Source organism: Ranitomeya imitator, chromosome 5 (genome assembly GCF_032444005.1).
Source record: "Ranitomeya imitator isolate aRanImi1 chromosome 5, aRanImi1.pri, whole genome shotgun sequence".
Lineage (NCBI taxonomy): Eukaryota > Metazoa > Chordata > Amphibia > Anura > Dendrobatidae > Ranitomeya > Ranitomeya imitator.
This window is the reverse complement of record NC_091286.1, coordinates 407484073-407499009: the sequence shown is the minus strand read 5'-3', so window position 1 is coordinate 407499009 and position 14937 is coordinate 407484073. Positions and strand designations below refer to the sequence as shown.

The window sequence follows — 14937 nt, the reverse complement described above, 5'->3', positions numbered from 1 at the left end:
CATGTATTGCCGAGCAAGAACCTAATCCCTGCCTGACCCTTGCGATAGGCCCTGGATTGGGAGAGGATGGAGTACACTAGTCAGTCCCCACTACAACTAGAGACAAAGAGGGTAGACGAACTAGGCAACACTTAGATTGGGAAGACCACTGCTATATCACGCCAGCAATCCTCCGAGGGTCCTCAGGAAAGCCACTTACCGACTGTTCGAGCTATCAACAAGACTGAGATAAGAAGAGCTTGCACCAGCAGCATGCTACAGACACTAAATGAATTTAAACACTCATCAGGCTGTCTAATCAGAAGCAGAAGTTGGAGGCAACCGCCGGGTCCTAAAGGGAGAGAGATATCGCTCCACAACAGAGACACAAAATTCAAGAAAGTGCTTGAGCTTATCGCAAAGACCTTCTGCAGCCAGATCCAGAACGACAGTCAGCAACCCCTGACACACCCGTCACAGGATAGTATTAGTATGCACAAAAATGACCTGACAGATGCCCTTTAAGCAGTTTTTCAGTTTCAGAAAACCTCTGTCCGCAGGATAGAATTTGTTTCACTCATCTTTTACCATACTCACTCTCCTCAGGTCCAGCACAGATTGTCTGATGGTTCTGCTACTGTCTGCAGTGTCGATATCATGTTGCTGGAAATAACTGAGCTGAGAAACTTGTGCTGTCAACTTGGACAAAACCGCTGAGCTCAGTCATTGGCTGCAGTGCAATCAATGTGACGTCAGCACTACAGACAATAAAGAAACCAGTAGAAGTGATGGACACTTTGTGATGGACCTGGGAAGGGTGAGAAACATTTTTTTTATTTAAATAAACTGCAGTTGGAGGAAATGACAGCTCAGTATCAATCTCCTGACAGGTAACCTTAACCAACTCCATCATTCCAAGCCAAGACAATCACCTATATAATACTTTTGTAAATCCTGATACAAAACCTGTTCCCCATGATCTTTTATGGCAGTGCATTTTATAGTTCTCAGCTTATCATTTTCTATGTTTCCTTGGGCATAGTGGGAAGGAGCATCAAATGTTTTGTTCTGTACATCTTGTTAGTGAATACAAATTGTAAAATATCTGAAAACTGTTTAATGAAAAACTACTTTATTTAACCCCTTTACCCCAAGGGTGGTTTGCACGTTAATGACCGGGCCAATTTTTACAATTCTGACCACTGTCCCTTTATGAGGTTATAACTCTGGAACGTTTCAATGGATCCCAGTAATGTTGACATTGTTTTCTTGTGACATATTGTACTTCATGTTAGTGGTAAAATTTCTTGTGAAAAAAAAAAAAATTTGGCGAAAATGTTGAAAATTTAGCAATTTTCCAACTTTGAATTTTTATTTCCTTAAATCACAGAGTTATGTCACATAAAATACTTAATAAGTAACATTTCCCACACGTCTACTTTACATCAGCACAATTTTGGAACCAAAATTTTTTTTGTTAGGGAGGTTTAAGGGTTAAAAGTTGATCAGCAATTTTTACATCACCATTTTTTTTAGGGACTACATCACATTTGAAGTCATTTTGAAGGGTCTATATGATAGAAAATACCCAAGTGTGACAGTATTCTAAAAACTGCACCCCTCAAGGTGCTCAAAACTACATTCAAGAAGTTTATTAACCTTTCAGGTGTTTCACAGGAATTTTGGGAATGTTTAAAAATAAGTTAAATGTAATATTTTTTTTTTTCTTTACAAAAAATTTACTTTACCTCCAACCTCCAATTTGATTTATTTTACTAAGGGTAACAGGAGAAATTGGACCCCAAAGGTTGTTGTACAATTTGTTCTGAGTATGCAGATACCCCATATGTGAGGGTAAATGTTATGATCCAGTGACCTAGGAGCTGCATGAGAACTTTCACTGGAGAAAGTGGCCACTGTACTGACCGCAATCCTGAACTTAACACCGCAACTAAAAGTAGCCGTGGAGTGTACCTAACACACCTAGACACCTCATCACAGCCGGAGAACTAAATACCCCTAAAGATGGAAATAGGAATACTATCTTGCCTCAGAGAAAATCCACAAAGGATAGACAGCCCCCCACAAATATTGGCGGTGAGTCGGAGAGGAAAAAACATACACAGGCAGAAAAACAGGATTAGCACAGGAGGCCACTCTAGCTAGATAGGACAGGATAGGACAGAGTTCTGTGCGGTCAGTATAAAAACCCTTCAAAACATCCACAGCAGAATATACAAAAACTTCCTACATCTTACTAAAAGATGTAGGAGCGTAAATCTGCAACTCCAGTGAATCATACAATCAGAGCAGGAATAAAACTGAGACAAGCACACTGGCAGTGTGCCACAGAAACAAAAACCAAACACTTATCTTTGCTGAAATTGGCAGTGAGCAGGAGAAGCCAGAAAGAGATCCAACACTTCACAAGAAACATTGACTACTGGCAAGGGCTAAAGGATCCTGCCCACTTAAATATCCCAGTCAGAACTGTAATCATCCGATACACCTGGCCAGGTCTGTGACTCAGAGACAACTGCATTCCCACCTACAACCACTGGAGGGAACCCAAGAGCAGAATTCACAACAGGTAAACCACTGTTTGGGCGCATGGCAGAGCTCAGAAGGGAAGGAGCGCCATTTGACTTTTCAATGCAAAATTGACTGGAATTGAGATAGAACACCATGCGTATGGAGAGCCCCTCATGTGCCTAAACATTGAAACCCCCTACAAGTGACACCATTTTGGAAAGTAGACCCCCTAAGGAACTTATCTAGATGTTTGGTGAGCACTTTGACCCACCAAGTGTTTCACAGAAGTTGATAATGTAGAGTTGTAAAAATAAAAAATATTTTTTCACAAAAATGATAATTTCGCTCCCAATTTTTTATTTTCCCAAGGGTAACAGAAGAAATTGGACCCCAAACGTTGTTGTGCAATTTGTCCTGAGTACGCTGATACACAATATGTGGGGGTAAACCACTGTTTGGGTGCATGGCAGAGCTCGGAAGGGAAGGAGCGCCGTTTGACTTTTCAATGCAAAATTGACTGGAATTGAGATAGAACACCATGTCGCGTTTGGAGAGCCCCTGATGTGCCTAAACATTGAAACCCCCGACAAGTGACACCATTTTGGAAAGTAGACCCCCCAAGGAACTTATCTAGATGTGTTGTGAAAACTTTGAACCCCCAAGTGTTTCACTGCGGTTTATAACGAAGAGCCATGAAAATAAAAATAATTTTTTTTCCACAAAAATTATTTTTAGCCCCCAGTTTTGTATTTTCCCAAGGGTAGCAGGAGAAACTGGACCCCAAAAGTTTTTGTCCAATTTGTCCTGAGTACGCTGATACCCCATATGTAGGAGAAAACGACTGTTTGGGCACATGGCAGAGCTTGGAAGGGAAGGCGCGCCGTTTGGAATGCATACTTAGATGGAATGGTCCGCAGGCGTCACATTGCGTTTGCAGAGCCCCTGATGTACCTAAACAGTAGAAACCCCCCACAAGTGACCCCATATTGGAAACTAGACCACCCAAAGAACTTATCTAGATGTGTTGTGAGAACTTTGAACCCCCAAGTGTTTCACTACAGTTTATAACAGAGCCGTGAAAATAAAAATAATTTTTTTCCCACAAAAATGATTTTTTAGCCCCCCAAATTTTTATTTTCCCAAAGGTAACCAGAGAAATTGGACCCCAAAAGTTGTTGTCCAATTTGTCCTGAGTACGCTGATACCCAATATGTTGGGTTAAACCCCTGTTTTTGGCGCATGGGAGAGCTCGGATGGAAGGGAGCACTGTTATACTTTTTCAACGCAGAATTGGCTGGAATTGAAATCGGACGCCATGTCGCGTTTGGAGAGCCCCTGATGTGCCTAAACAGTGGAAACCCCCCAATCCTAACTAAAACCCTAACCCCAACACACCCCTAACCCTAATCCCAACCCTAACCACACCCCTAACCTGAACATGCCCCTAACCCTAATCCCAACCACATCCCTAACACCAACACACCCATAAACCTAATCCCAACCCTAAACCTAACCACAACCCTAACCCTGACACACCCCTAACCCTAATCCCAACCATAAATGTAATCCAAATCCTAACCCTAACTTTAGCCCCAACCCTAACTGTAGCCCCAACCCTAACTGTAGCCCCAACCCTAATCCCAACACTAACCTTAATCCCATCCCTAAATGTAGCTCCAACCCTAACCCTAACTGTAGCCCCAACCCTAACTTTAGCACTTTAGCCCCAACCCTAACTATAATGGGAAAATGGAAATAAATACATTTTTAACATTTTATTATTTTTCCCTAACTAAGTGGGTGATGAAGGGCGGTTTGATTTACTTTTATAGCAGGTTTTTTTAGCAGAATTTTATGATTGGCAGCTGACACACAGTAAAAGTCTTTGCGTCTCTACATTTTGAGAGCTATAATTTTTCATATTTTGGTCCATAATCATGCGAGGTCTTTTTTTTGCGGGACAGGTTGACGTTTCTATTGGTAATATTTTCAGGCACGTGACATTTTTTGATCGCTTTTTATTCCGATTTTTGTGAGGCAGAATGACCAAAAAACAGCAATCTGTGAATTTCTTTTGGGGGGCTGTTTATACCGTTCCACGTTTGATAAAATTGATAAAGCAGTTTTATTCTTCGGGTCAGTACGATAACAGCGATACCTCATTTATATCATTTTTTTATGTTTTGGCGCTTTTATACGATAAAATAGTTTTTATATCAAAAAAAAATTATTTTGCATCGCTTTATTCTGAGGACTATAACTTTTTTATTTTTTTGCTGATGATGCTGTATGGCGGCTCATTTTTTGCGGGACAAGATGACGTTTTCAGGAGTACCATGTTTTTTTATATCCCTCTTTTTGATCGCGTGTTATTCCACTTTTTGTTCGGTGGTATGATAAAGCGTTGTTTTTTGCCTCTTTTTTTTATGGTGATCACTGAAGGGGTTAACTAGTGGGACAATTTTATAGGTCGGGTTGTTACGGATGCGGCAATACTAAATATGTGTACTTTTATTGTTTTTTTTTTTTAATTTAGACAAAGAAATTTATTTATTGGAGCAATATTTTTTTTATTATTATTTATTTAGTGTTTTTTTTTTACACTTGTAAATATTTTTTTTTTACTTCTTTACATTGCCCCAGGGGGGGGGGGAAATGACTGTTTAGTGTCAGATCGCTGATCTGACACTTTGCAGTGCACTGTGTAAGATCAGCGATCACACAGGCACTGCAGGGAGGCTTCCCGGCACCTGTCAGAGCAGGCACTTGCAAGCCACCTCCCTGCAGGACCCGGAAGGCCCCCCGGGGCCATTTTGGATCAGGGGCCTGCAGGGAGGAGGAGGTAGGAGACCCTCGGAGCAACGCGATCACATCGCATTGCTCCGAGGGTCTCAGGGAAGCACACAGGGAGTCCCCCCCCTCCTCCCTGCGCGATTCTTTTCTATGCCGCCGGAACGTTGCGATCATGTTTGATCGCAGTGTTCCTGGCGTTAATGTCCAAGGAGCAGTCCGTGACCGCTCCTGGCACATAGTGCCGGATGTCAGCTGTAATAATCAGCTGACACCCGGCGGCGATCGGCCACGCACCCCTCGTGAGCGCTGCTGATCGCATATGAGCTACTATCCCATCGAGGGTCAGATAGGCCCAGGTCAACTCGACGGGACAGTACGTCTAAGGTCAGAGAGGGGTTAAAGGGAATCTGTCACCAGGATTTTACCACCTAATCTCAGAGCAGCACAATGTAGAGACAGAGACACTGATTTCATTGAAGTATCACTTACTGGGCTGCTTGCTGTAGGTTTGAGAATATCATGTTTTACCAGCAGGAGATTATCATTAGAGGATTAACAAACCTGTTGACATGTACCATTTATACTCGAGTATAAGCCGAGCTTTTCAGCACATTATATTGTGCTGAAAACGCCTTCCCAGCTTATACTCGACTGAGGGTGCCAGAAGATGGAGGGTGAGAGGCAGCGGCGGAGTAGTGGGTCACAGGAGGCAGGAGTCGGCTGCTGCGGCTAAAGCCTGTGCCCGCTGCTAAAGAGAAATGAATATTCACTGCGCTGGCACAGTGTCAGCCACAGCCGATGGCTTCCTCCAGGCATTCGAGTGTGCCCGCTACATAAGAGAAATAAATATTCACTTCTCTCCACTGCCATGGCCGTGGAGGTCAGTGAATATTCATTCCCTTTAGTAGCGGCACATGTGAAAGCCCGGCTGCTGTAGGAAGCCAGCGGATGACACTGTGCGTGCTGCTAAATAGCAATGAATACTCACTACCCTCTGTGCACATAGTCCCAGCGTGAGGAGCAGTGAGTATTCCATCAGCTGTGCTCTGCTTGTAAGAAGTGCATAACATCCCTGCCATGCGCTGCTCACAAGCATAAATCAGGTGCTGGTACCGGAACAAGATGCTGCAAGTGAGTGCACGCAAGTAGAATGGTTTAAAAAAAAATTATGTTTTTCTGATGTGGACCATACACACAAGGATAGGGATAAAGAGCCATGCATATCAGGATGGGGATCAGGAACCATGTATATCAGGATGGGGATGAGGAGCCATGCATACATGGATATGGATAAGGAGCCATGCACACCAGGATAGGGACGAGGAGGCCATGTATACCAGGATAGGGATGAGGAGCCATGCATACCAGGATAGAGATGAGGATTCCATGCATACCAGGATAGGGATGAGGATTCCATGCATACCAGGATAGGGATGAGGATTCCATGCATACCAGGATAGGGACGAAGATTCCATGCATACCAGGATAGGGATGAGGATTCCATGCATACCAGGATAGGGATGAGGATTCCATGCATACCAGGATAGGGATGAGGATTCCATGCATACCAGGATAGGGATGAGGATTCCATGCATACCAGGATAGGGATGAGGAGCCATGCAGACCAGGATAGGGAGAAGGAGCCATGCTGACCAGGATGGGGACATGGAGGCTATGCATACCAGGATAGGGATGAGGGGACAATACTCGAGTCAATACATTTTCCCATTTTTTTGAGCTCTCTATAACCCGCCCCCACCGCTGATTGGCAACTTTCTGCCTATTTACAGAGTACACAGAAAGCTGCCAATCAGAGGTGTGGGCAGGGTTATACTGAGCTCAGCATTCAGAGAACTGGTAGATCTGCAGCAGATAAAATAGTGATTTTATGAAAACTGCGGCAAGCAGCCCAGTAAGTGACATCTCTGGAATGAAGGTTTATATCTCTACATTATGCTGCTCTTTGATAGGGTAGCAAAAACCTAGTAATGCATTACCTTTAAAGGGGTTGTCCACTAGTTTTATATTGATGGCCTCTCATTAGGATAGTTTATCAATAATAGATTGATGGGGGTGTGACAGCTGGCACCCCCACCTATCAGGTGTTCTCAGCGCCAGCCGGATGTGATCAGTTGCAGAGCTTCACAGCTCAACCAACACTACAGTGGCAGTGCCCAGCAGCGCTGTGCAGCTCTGCAACTGATCAAATCCGGGGACCACTGGCAGGCACCGGGAACAGATGCTCAGTGGATGTGCAATGTGTTACACCCCCCATCACCACCACCAGTCTGATATTGATTACCTAGCCTATAGAGAGGACATACATAGAAAAGTAGTGGATAACCCCTTTAAAGAAGACAAGAAAATACAAAGCACTCAAATGATTATGTGGTCACAAGATCAGCAATGTGACCACTGAACCCAGAGAGTCATTTAAATGGTTATAATTACAAGATTCTATGATTTATTTATCTTGCATATATAGCGCCATCATACTCCACAGCACTATACACACATTGTCACCGCTGTCCCCATTGGGGCTCACAATCTAGATTCCCTATCAGTATGTCTTTGGAGTGTGGGAGGAAACCGGAGGAAACTGACGCAAACATGGGGAGAACATACAAACTCCTTGCAGATGTTGTCCTTGGTGTGGTGAGATATGAACCCAGGACCCCAGCGCTGCAAGGCTGCTGTGCTAACCACTGCGCCACCGTCACGTTATCATTATGAGAGACAGGTGCCCGGCTGAATAAAAGGAATCTTACTAAGTATAAGACATTGCATTATATCGATGTTCATCTTCTTACCAGCTTTCCATTAATTGTTGCCTCAAGAGAGTCGACGAGCTCAGCCGTGACACCTATGAGGTTGTGGTAATCAGACTGCATCTTATTGAAGCGCTTCATGTAGGTGATGGCTCTGTGCTCAGCTTCGGCCAACTGCTGCCCCAACTGCACATCTGAAGAACACAAAAGAGAGGTGCAGCTCTGATCAGTGCTGATTTCAGAAAACCGCGCAAGAAACATCATCTGACTAAGACAAGTGATCGTTAAACCATTATTTATGACGCTGAAGAATTCCCTACACAGATAGGGTAACGATGGCCTGCTGACAAACTAATAATCTTATTCACCATAGTGAAGGTTTATTTCCATGTTTAGGGGGTTATCTTCTACCCGGAGGATGGGTGAAAACTTTCAGGCTTGTTGGGTCCGACCGCTGGGACCCTCACAGATCCCGAGACCAGTGCTCTGAAAAGGCCGGATATGCACACCACCGCTCCTTTCCTTCTCTATGGGACTGGCAGAAAAAGCCGAGTAGGTACTGAGCCATCTCTGGCAGTGCCATGGAGAAGGAATACAGCAGTAGTGCCCCTGAAAGGCCACCGCTCCTTTCAGACAGAGCTATGCCGAACCCAATTCTGGGGATTGGCGATGATCCCCCCCTAATTAGAAGCCAGCTCTAAACATAGGAATAACCCTTAAAGGGGTTGTCCATTACGAAGTGCCCTATATAACATAAAGAATATATTTACGTCCTAGACTGACGCCACGCTGGTGAAGTCTGCGCTGCAACTCTAGTCAGTGACATGACTGAGTGCTGACAGACTGACAGACTTGTGAGCGCTGCAACCGATCATTGACTGCCGACTTTTATGTCAAGTGATCGCTGACAGCTAAACCAATATCACGTGATCAATGGGAACTGCTGGCACAGCTTCGGTCTGACAGGTAAGAAAATGTTTGCTTTCTTTATGTTATATGGGGCACTTAAGCAGTTAAGGTGTTGTCCAGAAATAGATAACCTCTTTAAGAAGGTCCATTGGTTCAGAGAAGATCATTTGTGCAATTTGAGAGCGGACAATAATAACAGAGTTGTCATAAACAATTCATATTCCAACAGGACTAATGGTAAAAGTGGAGTACCCACAGGGTCAGGACTATGATGGTATAATGATGCAGATGTGGGACTTGATAGCATTTTCTCTGTACTCCTAGGTGACACAAAGCTCTAGTAGTATCGATAGAGTGTATTGTATGCCAACTTAAAAGATGACCTGGGTAGACTGGCCAAAGGGGCAGCAAAATGGCAGATGACGTTCAGTGTTGGGGGCAAACACATGCAATGATGACCCAGAATGGATCACTGTAAAGTCTACAAAAGAGATGAATGGATGGAATTGTTGATAACTAAATGATAGCATATACCGTAATGCCAGTCTGCTGCATTAAAAGCCAACACAATTTTGCTGTAATAACCCATTCACGCGATGGCCATGTTTAATTTCCTTAATTTTTTTTAATTCATCCACAATCTTCCAAAAAACATAATTTTTCCATTTATGTTGCCTATTCGAGGCTTTTTCATTTATCCATTTATAATTATATAACGTACTGAAAACATTGGGGCAAAAATTATTTCTGGGGTAAATGGTAAAGAAAGATAAATAATAAAAGTAAATTCACCACGGACCTGGAAGCTTAAGGCTATGTGCACACGTTGCTGAATTCCGCAACTCCCTGCCGCGGGTATAACGCATGCAGAATTGGCATGCGTTTTCTCGCTAAACACTAGCGTTTTACAAGAGTAATTAGCTTGTAATTAGCTTGCAGAATGCTAGAGTTTTCCAAGCGATCTGTAGCATCGCTTGGAAAAATTATTGACAGGTTGGTCACACTTTTCAAACATAGTGTTTGACAAGTGTGACCAACTTTTTACTATTGATGCTGCCTGTGCAGCATCAATAGTAAAAAAGATCTAATGTTAAAAATAATAATTAAAAAAAATCCGGCGGCCTCCGCAGCCTTCCAGCTCCCCGCGATGCTCCCAATCCTAATAATGCCTCGTGGCAATTACCCCAGATGACGTAGCATCACGCGAGACCGCTACGCCATCACAGGTCATTGTCGCAAAGCATCACTGGGAACGGGAGCTGCTGGGAGCATCGCTAAGACCTGGGCTGGCTCCGGAGGCCACCAGAAGGTGAGTATTAACTATTTTTTATTTTAATTCTTTTTTTTTTAACAGGTATACGGTTCCCAGGGCCTGGAGGAGAGTCTCCTCTCCTCCACACCCGGTTACCATCCGCACATGATCCGCTTACTTTGCGCATGGTGGGCATAGCCTCATGCGGATAGTAAGCAGATCAATGCACTCCTATGTGTGGGGAATCGCCGCAATTCCGCACAAAGAATGAGCATGCTGCGTATTTTTCCGTGATGCGATTCCACCGCGGAAAAATACACAGCATTAGCACAACACTGCGGAATCCCATTGAATTCAATGGGTTGTGTTGTCTATGCGTTTTCGGTGCGAAAAAAAAGCGGCAAAAATGCATACACTCTGCAACGTGTGCACATAGCCTAACCCTGTAGGTCAGTATGATTACAGCAATTCAAACTATCATTTTTAAAATGTTACAATGGTAATTTATAAAAAAATTTTTAGTGATTGGAGTTTTACAGATGGAACAATGCCAAATTTCTTTTCCGTTTTTACTTATAGAATGGAATAAAGGGAGGGGATTTCAAATCACATGTGCAATATGTTGCAACACTTCTGCATGGCGGGTCATTGTAAATTTAGCGATCTCTTTTAAAGCCCTAGCCCCTAGGTGCAATGACAACTCATCGCTCCCCCACAATTTCACCTGTAGGAGGGTAATGGAGTGAAACGGTCATGGTTTGTTCAGGATTTCTCTGGCAGTACTTCTAAGGTTACTGTTATGTGGCCTCTCTTTGGGTTGGGGAGGGCTATATTTACCCGCCCCTGTGCTGTGCCCATTGTCAGTTATACAGCCGATCTCGGCTGAGCAGCTGGCCCCATGAATACCTGTGTGTATTGCTTATTCCTGTTTGCGTGCATGAGTATGACCCGGTCTGTTCCCCGTTTTTTCATTTGTCTCCTGATTCGGTACTTCTCGTGATACTCCTGGTTTTGATCTCTGCTTTGTCCCCTAACTTCCTGCTTGTTAGTGCTTCTGGTACCTCGTGTCTCTCTCTGGCTTCTGACCCCGGCTTTTCTCTTACCACGCTATTTGTCTCTCCCCTTGGCTACCGGGCTGTCCTCTGGTCTGACCTCGGCTCGCCTGACAATTCTCTCGGCTTCCCCGGCCCCTGCCATCAACCCTGGGAGTTCAGGACCTAGCCCCGCCTCCAACCACTCCCACGGTGGTCACGTGTTGCAGGTCCTGTTCACCTGCAGGCATGCTCACAACAGCATCTCACATTACAGCAGGAGTTTCCGGATTTCCCAGCACGTCCCCGGACAGGCGTACAGTCTCGGGGTAAGTCTATTACGGTGTCCGTCACAGAAACAAGCACATCCTTCTCCCATAACCACTTAGATGTCACAGTCACTATTGAATTAGCAATTTAAGGGCTCCTTCAGACGTCCGTGATCATCGGTTTGATCTTGGATTGCAATGCTTGGACTGGCCGTGCCTCTCCTGACCCCGAGCGTGACAGCCTCATAGAAATATGAGACATAGCATTGCGATCCAAGCTTGGACTGATGATCACAGACGTCTGAAGAAACCCTTAAGATTATGATCCTACTTACACAAACATATAAAACACTTTCTATGTGCAAGAAAAAATATAACACCTACATTTTACAAATTTAAATGAGATCACTAAAACCATAAATAGTCCCAGAATATATTTATGCAGGTCTTATCTATGTCATCAGGCCTTGAAAAAAAAGCAAAACAGCTGGATGGTTCTCAAAGAGGGGCATTTAAGGGTAAGCATCATCTCATATACAGTTTGGACACTTTGGGTACAATCCCAGTTATTTTTTCAGTTTTGGAATAAAAACACCTCTCAGCACCAGAGGTTCAAATTGCATGTTTCATAGAGAGGATTAACAAAACTCAATTCACCCAACCGTCTATTGATTTAATGAAAATAAACTAAAAGTCGTCAGCTTAGTAAAGGCTGGAGTAGTGAACAGCGTACTATATCTGGAGGGCTGTGTAGCCACATGGACGGTGGTATTGGCATCTGCCTAATTATAACTGCTGACTAGGGAGCGGGCTTTTACTCATAGTATAGGATTTAGGGTATATTCAGGCACAGAGCCGTGAGATGCACCACAACTGCATTGCAAAAGCCACGCAGAAATACTGCATATGGTGAATAGAGTTAGTAGTGCTTTTTATGGCACTACCATCATGGTTGTCCCATGAAAAAAACATTGCATGTGAATGAGGTTTTTCAAAATCCACTAAGTCTGAACGTCACCTAATAGCTTGATAAACCCCTCCTCTTGTGTCCTCATATGGACAACCAATGTTTGGTTTTTTAGGAGTTTCTGGATCAGAAATTGAACAGAAACTGTATGGAAAATCTCCAACTCCTAATTTAAAAAAAAGTGGTGTTTCCGCCCCAAAAACTCATCAAAAAGTCTTCATGTGCACATAGCCAAAGGGAAACTGCTACTTTGGCAGCCTGTTTTGTGTCTGCCACAGTTCGCTCATTTGCCTCCGGTGGTAGACTGGTTGGTGGTTTATTTCTACACTACTTTATTTGTGGTCTAGTTTTCATTTTTGGGATTATTCTTAAAAAGGTTTTAGAATAATAATAAGTTCCACAATTGGATGTGTTGGGAAAAAAAATGTTTTTTTTTGTCCCAAGATTATCTTATAAATGTGTCATTGTGTAATGGCTGTGTCTGACCAGACTGGAACATGGACTGGAACCACAGCTCCTGGGCAAGGGAAGAATCAAAAGAGAGTATACAGACATTAAAGCACAGGATGCAGCTGATTCTGTGAGGCAAAACAAGTTCTTAAACAGGCAAATAAATGTTTTATCTCACAGAAAAAAGCAGATGTGATCCTGTGCTGTCCTGTCTGTATAATCTCATTTGTGTCCTCCCCTGCCCAGGAGCTGAGGTATAATCAGACCCTGTTCCTGCACGGTCAGACACAGCCATTACACAGTACACAGCAGGGGCACATTTAGAAGATTATCTCAGCACATGGACATTTTTTAACACATCCAATTGTGGAATTTATTATTATTCTAAGATCTATTAATTAAAATTTCTATTTCAAGATCCATTGCTTAAAGTATACTTTGTTCTAGGGACAACCTCTTTACTTTTCCAAGGAAGCACTGTATTTTCGATAAGTCTCCTACACCAACCTGGCGCTCTCTGCAAGGAATATCTTTATTCCTCAGACAATATATGGAGATGTAAAATGGCCAGAAAATATGGATGTGTAAATGCATTTAAAGGGTGTTTTCCAATCTTCTAAAGTAATGCCATACTGCTAGAACATGCCATGGATTTATAACTGATGTTAGTCCGACCTCTGAGACACCGATGCAGAGAATCCAGGGGTTCCTCTAGTGTCCATTGTAGACATTTATCAATAAACTGACAACTGGGCGTTACCATTCCTCTTATCCAAGGGGTGTGTTCCCATAGTGGGACAATGCTAACATTATTAAACTGTATACGGACACCCCCATGATGGTAATGCACGGTTTTAAATTTCTAATAAGAAAGACAGATGAACTGCTAAAAATACACTTCTAAGAAAAGATGTTCCGAGATAGTTATTTATTTTATAAGGAATACAAGTATTTCCTAAAAGACATGTCAGGAAGGCTGACAGGACCTTAGGGTGAATGTGGAGCAAGTGTCAGAATATTCCATGTAATCACTGCGTACTTCTCTCCCAACACTGTCTGATAATCATCATTTTGATGTTCCAAATATGTTGTTTTTCTCCAGCCATGGCTGGCCTCCCAATAATCCCTTCTTCACAGACGTAGGATTTAACTCATTGTCCTCCTGATAGCAATAACAAAAGTATTATAAAAATATCTTCTAGGTACTGTAAAACACCCGTAAAAGCCTATAAAATAGTTTCTTCTATTCTCCCAACCTGGTCTAAAAAATAACAACTGCAATCCGATGCGATACAGAATGTGATTAAAGTTCAACTATAAAAAGTGTTGCTTCAATTCACAAATCTACAAATTATGGAGCCATAAAATAAACATACAGACATTTCCTGAGCATCAGAAAAAATGCATCACACTTGACCAGTTACAACAGGTACATAAAGGGGCTGCCAACCATTTGTACAACCCGCTCTTACATACAATAATTCCCAATAGAAAACTACCGTAATAAAAAAAAACCTTCTACCCACATCTTGCACCAGCACCATTTCAGCAGTGCCTTTGGTCGCTTGACATTGTTATGTCATGTGAGAACTGCATCCTATCAGCATCTGCTAATGGGCTGCAGTTCTCACGAGCCATAACAATGCCATGGGAGTGCTGGCAAACCTGACACCAACATCCTTGGAACGGTGCTGGAGAGTATAAAGGGTTCTTTTAATCTCTTTTAGAGGCACTCTTGTATACAAGATGGAGTTACCAAAGTAGTGGACAAACCTTTTAAAGCAAACCTATTAAAGGCATCTTACAGGAATTTGATACTGATGGCTCATCCTTAGAATAAGTAATCAACACACTAACGCCAAGCAAGATATTGCTCGTCGTAATGTGAGCAACCTGCATGGCCTAAACGCACAATAATGGTCTCCGTACTTGTCTCTTATTAAGTACTGTATATACTCGAGTATAAGCCGACCCGAGTATAAGCCCA

The 14937-nt window shown here is 43.1% G+C and overlaps 1 protein-coding gene across 3 annotated transcripts in view; it reads right to left on the bottom strand.

Moving 5' to 3' along the window:
* ARMC9 (armadillo repeat containing 9) overlaps positions 1-14937 on the bottom strand; it is a 290214-nt gene that overhangs the window by 198050 nt on the left and 77227 nt on the right. For all 3 annotated transcript variants that reach the window (XM_069727004.1, XM_069727005.1, XM_069727006.1), the window contains exon 8: positions 8115-8266. In XM_069727004.1, coding sequence (XP_069583105.1) covers positions 8115-8266 — 152 coding nt within the window. The remainder of the gene's footprint in view (positions 1-8114; positions 8267-14937) is intronic.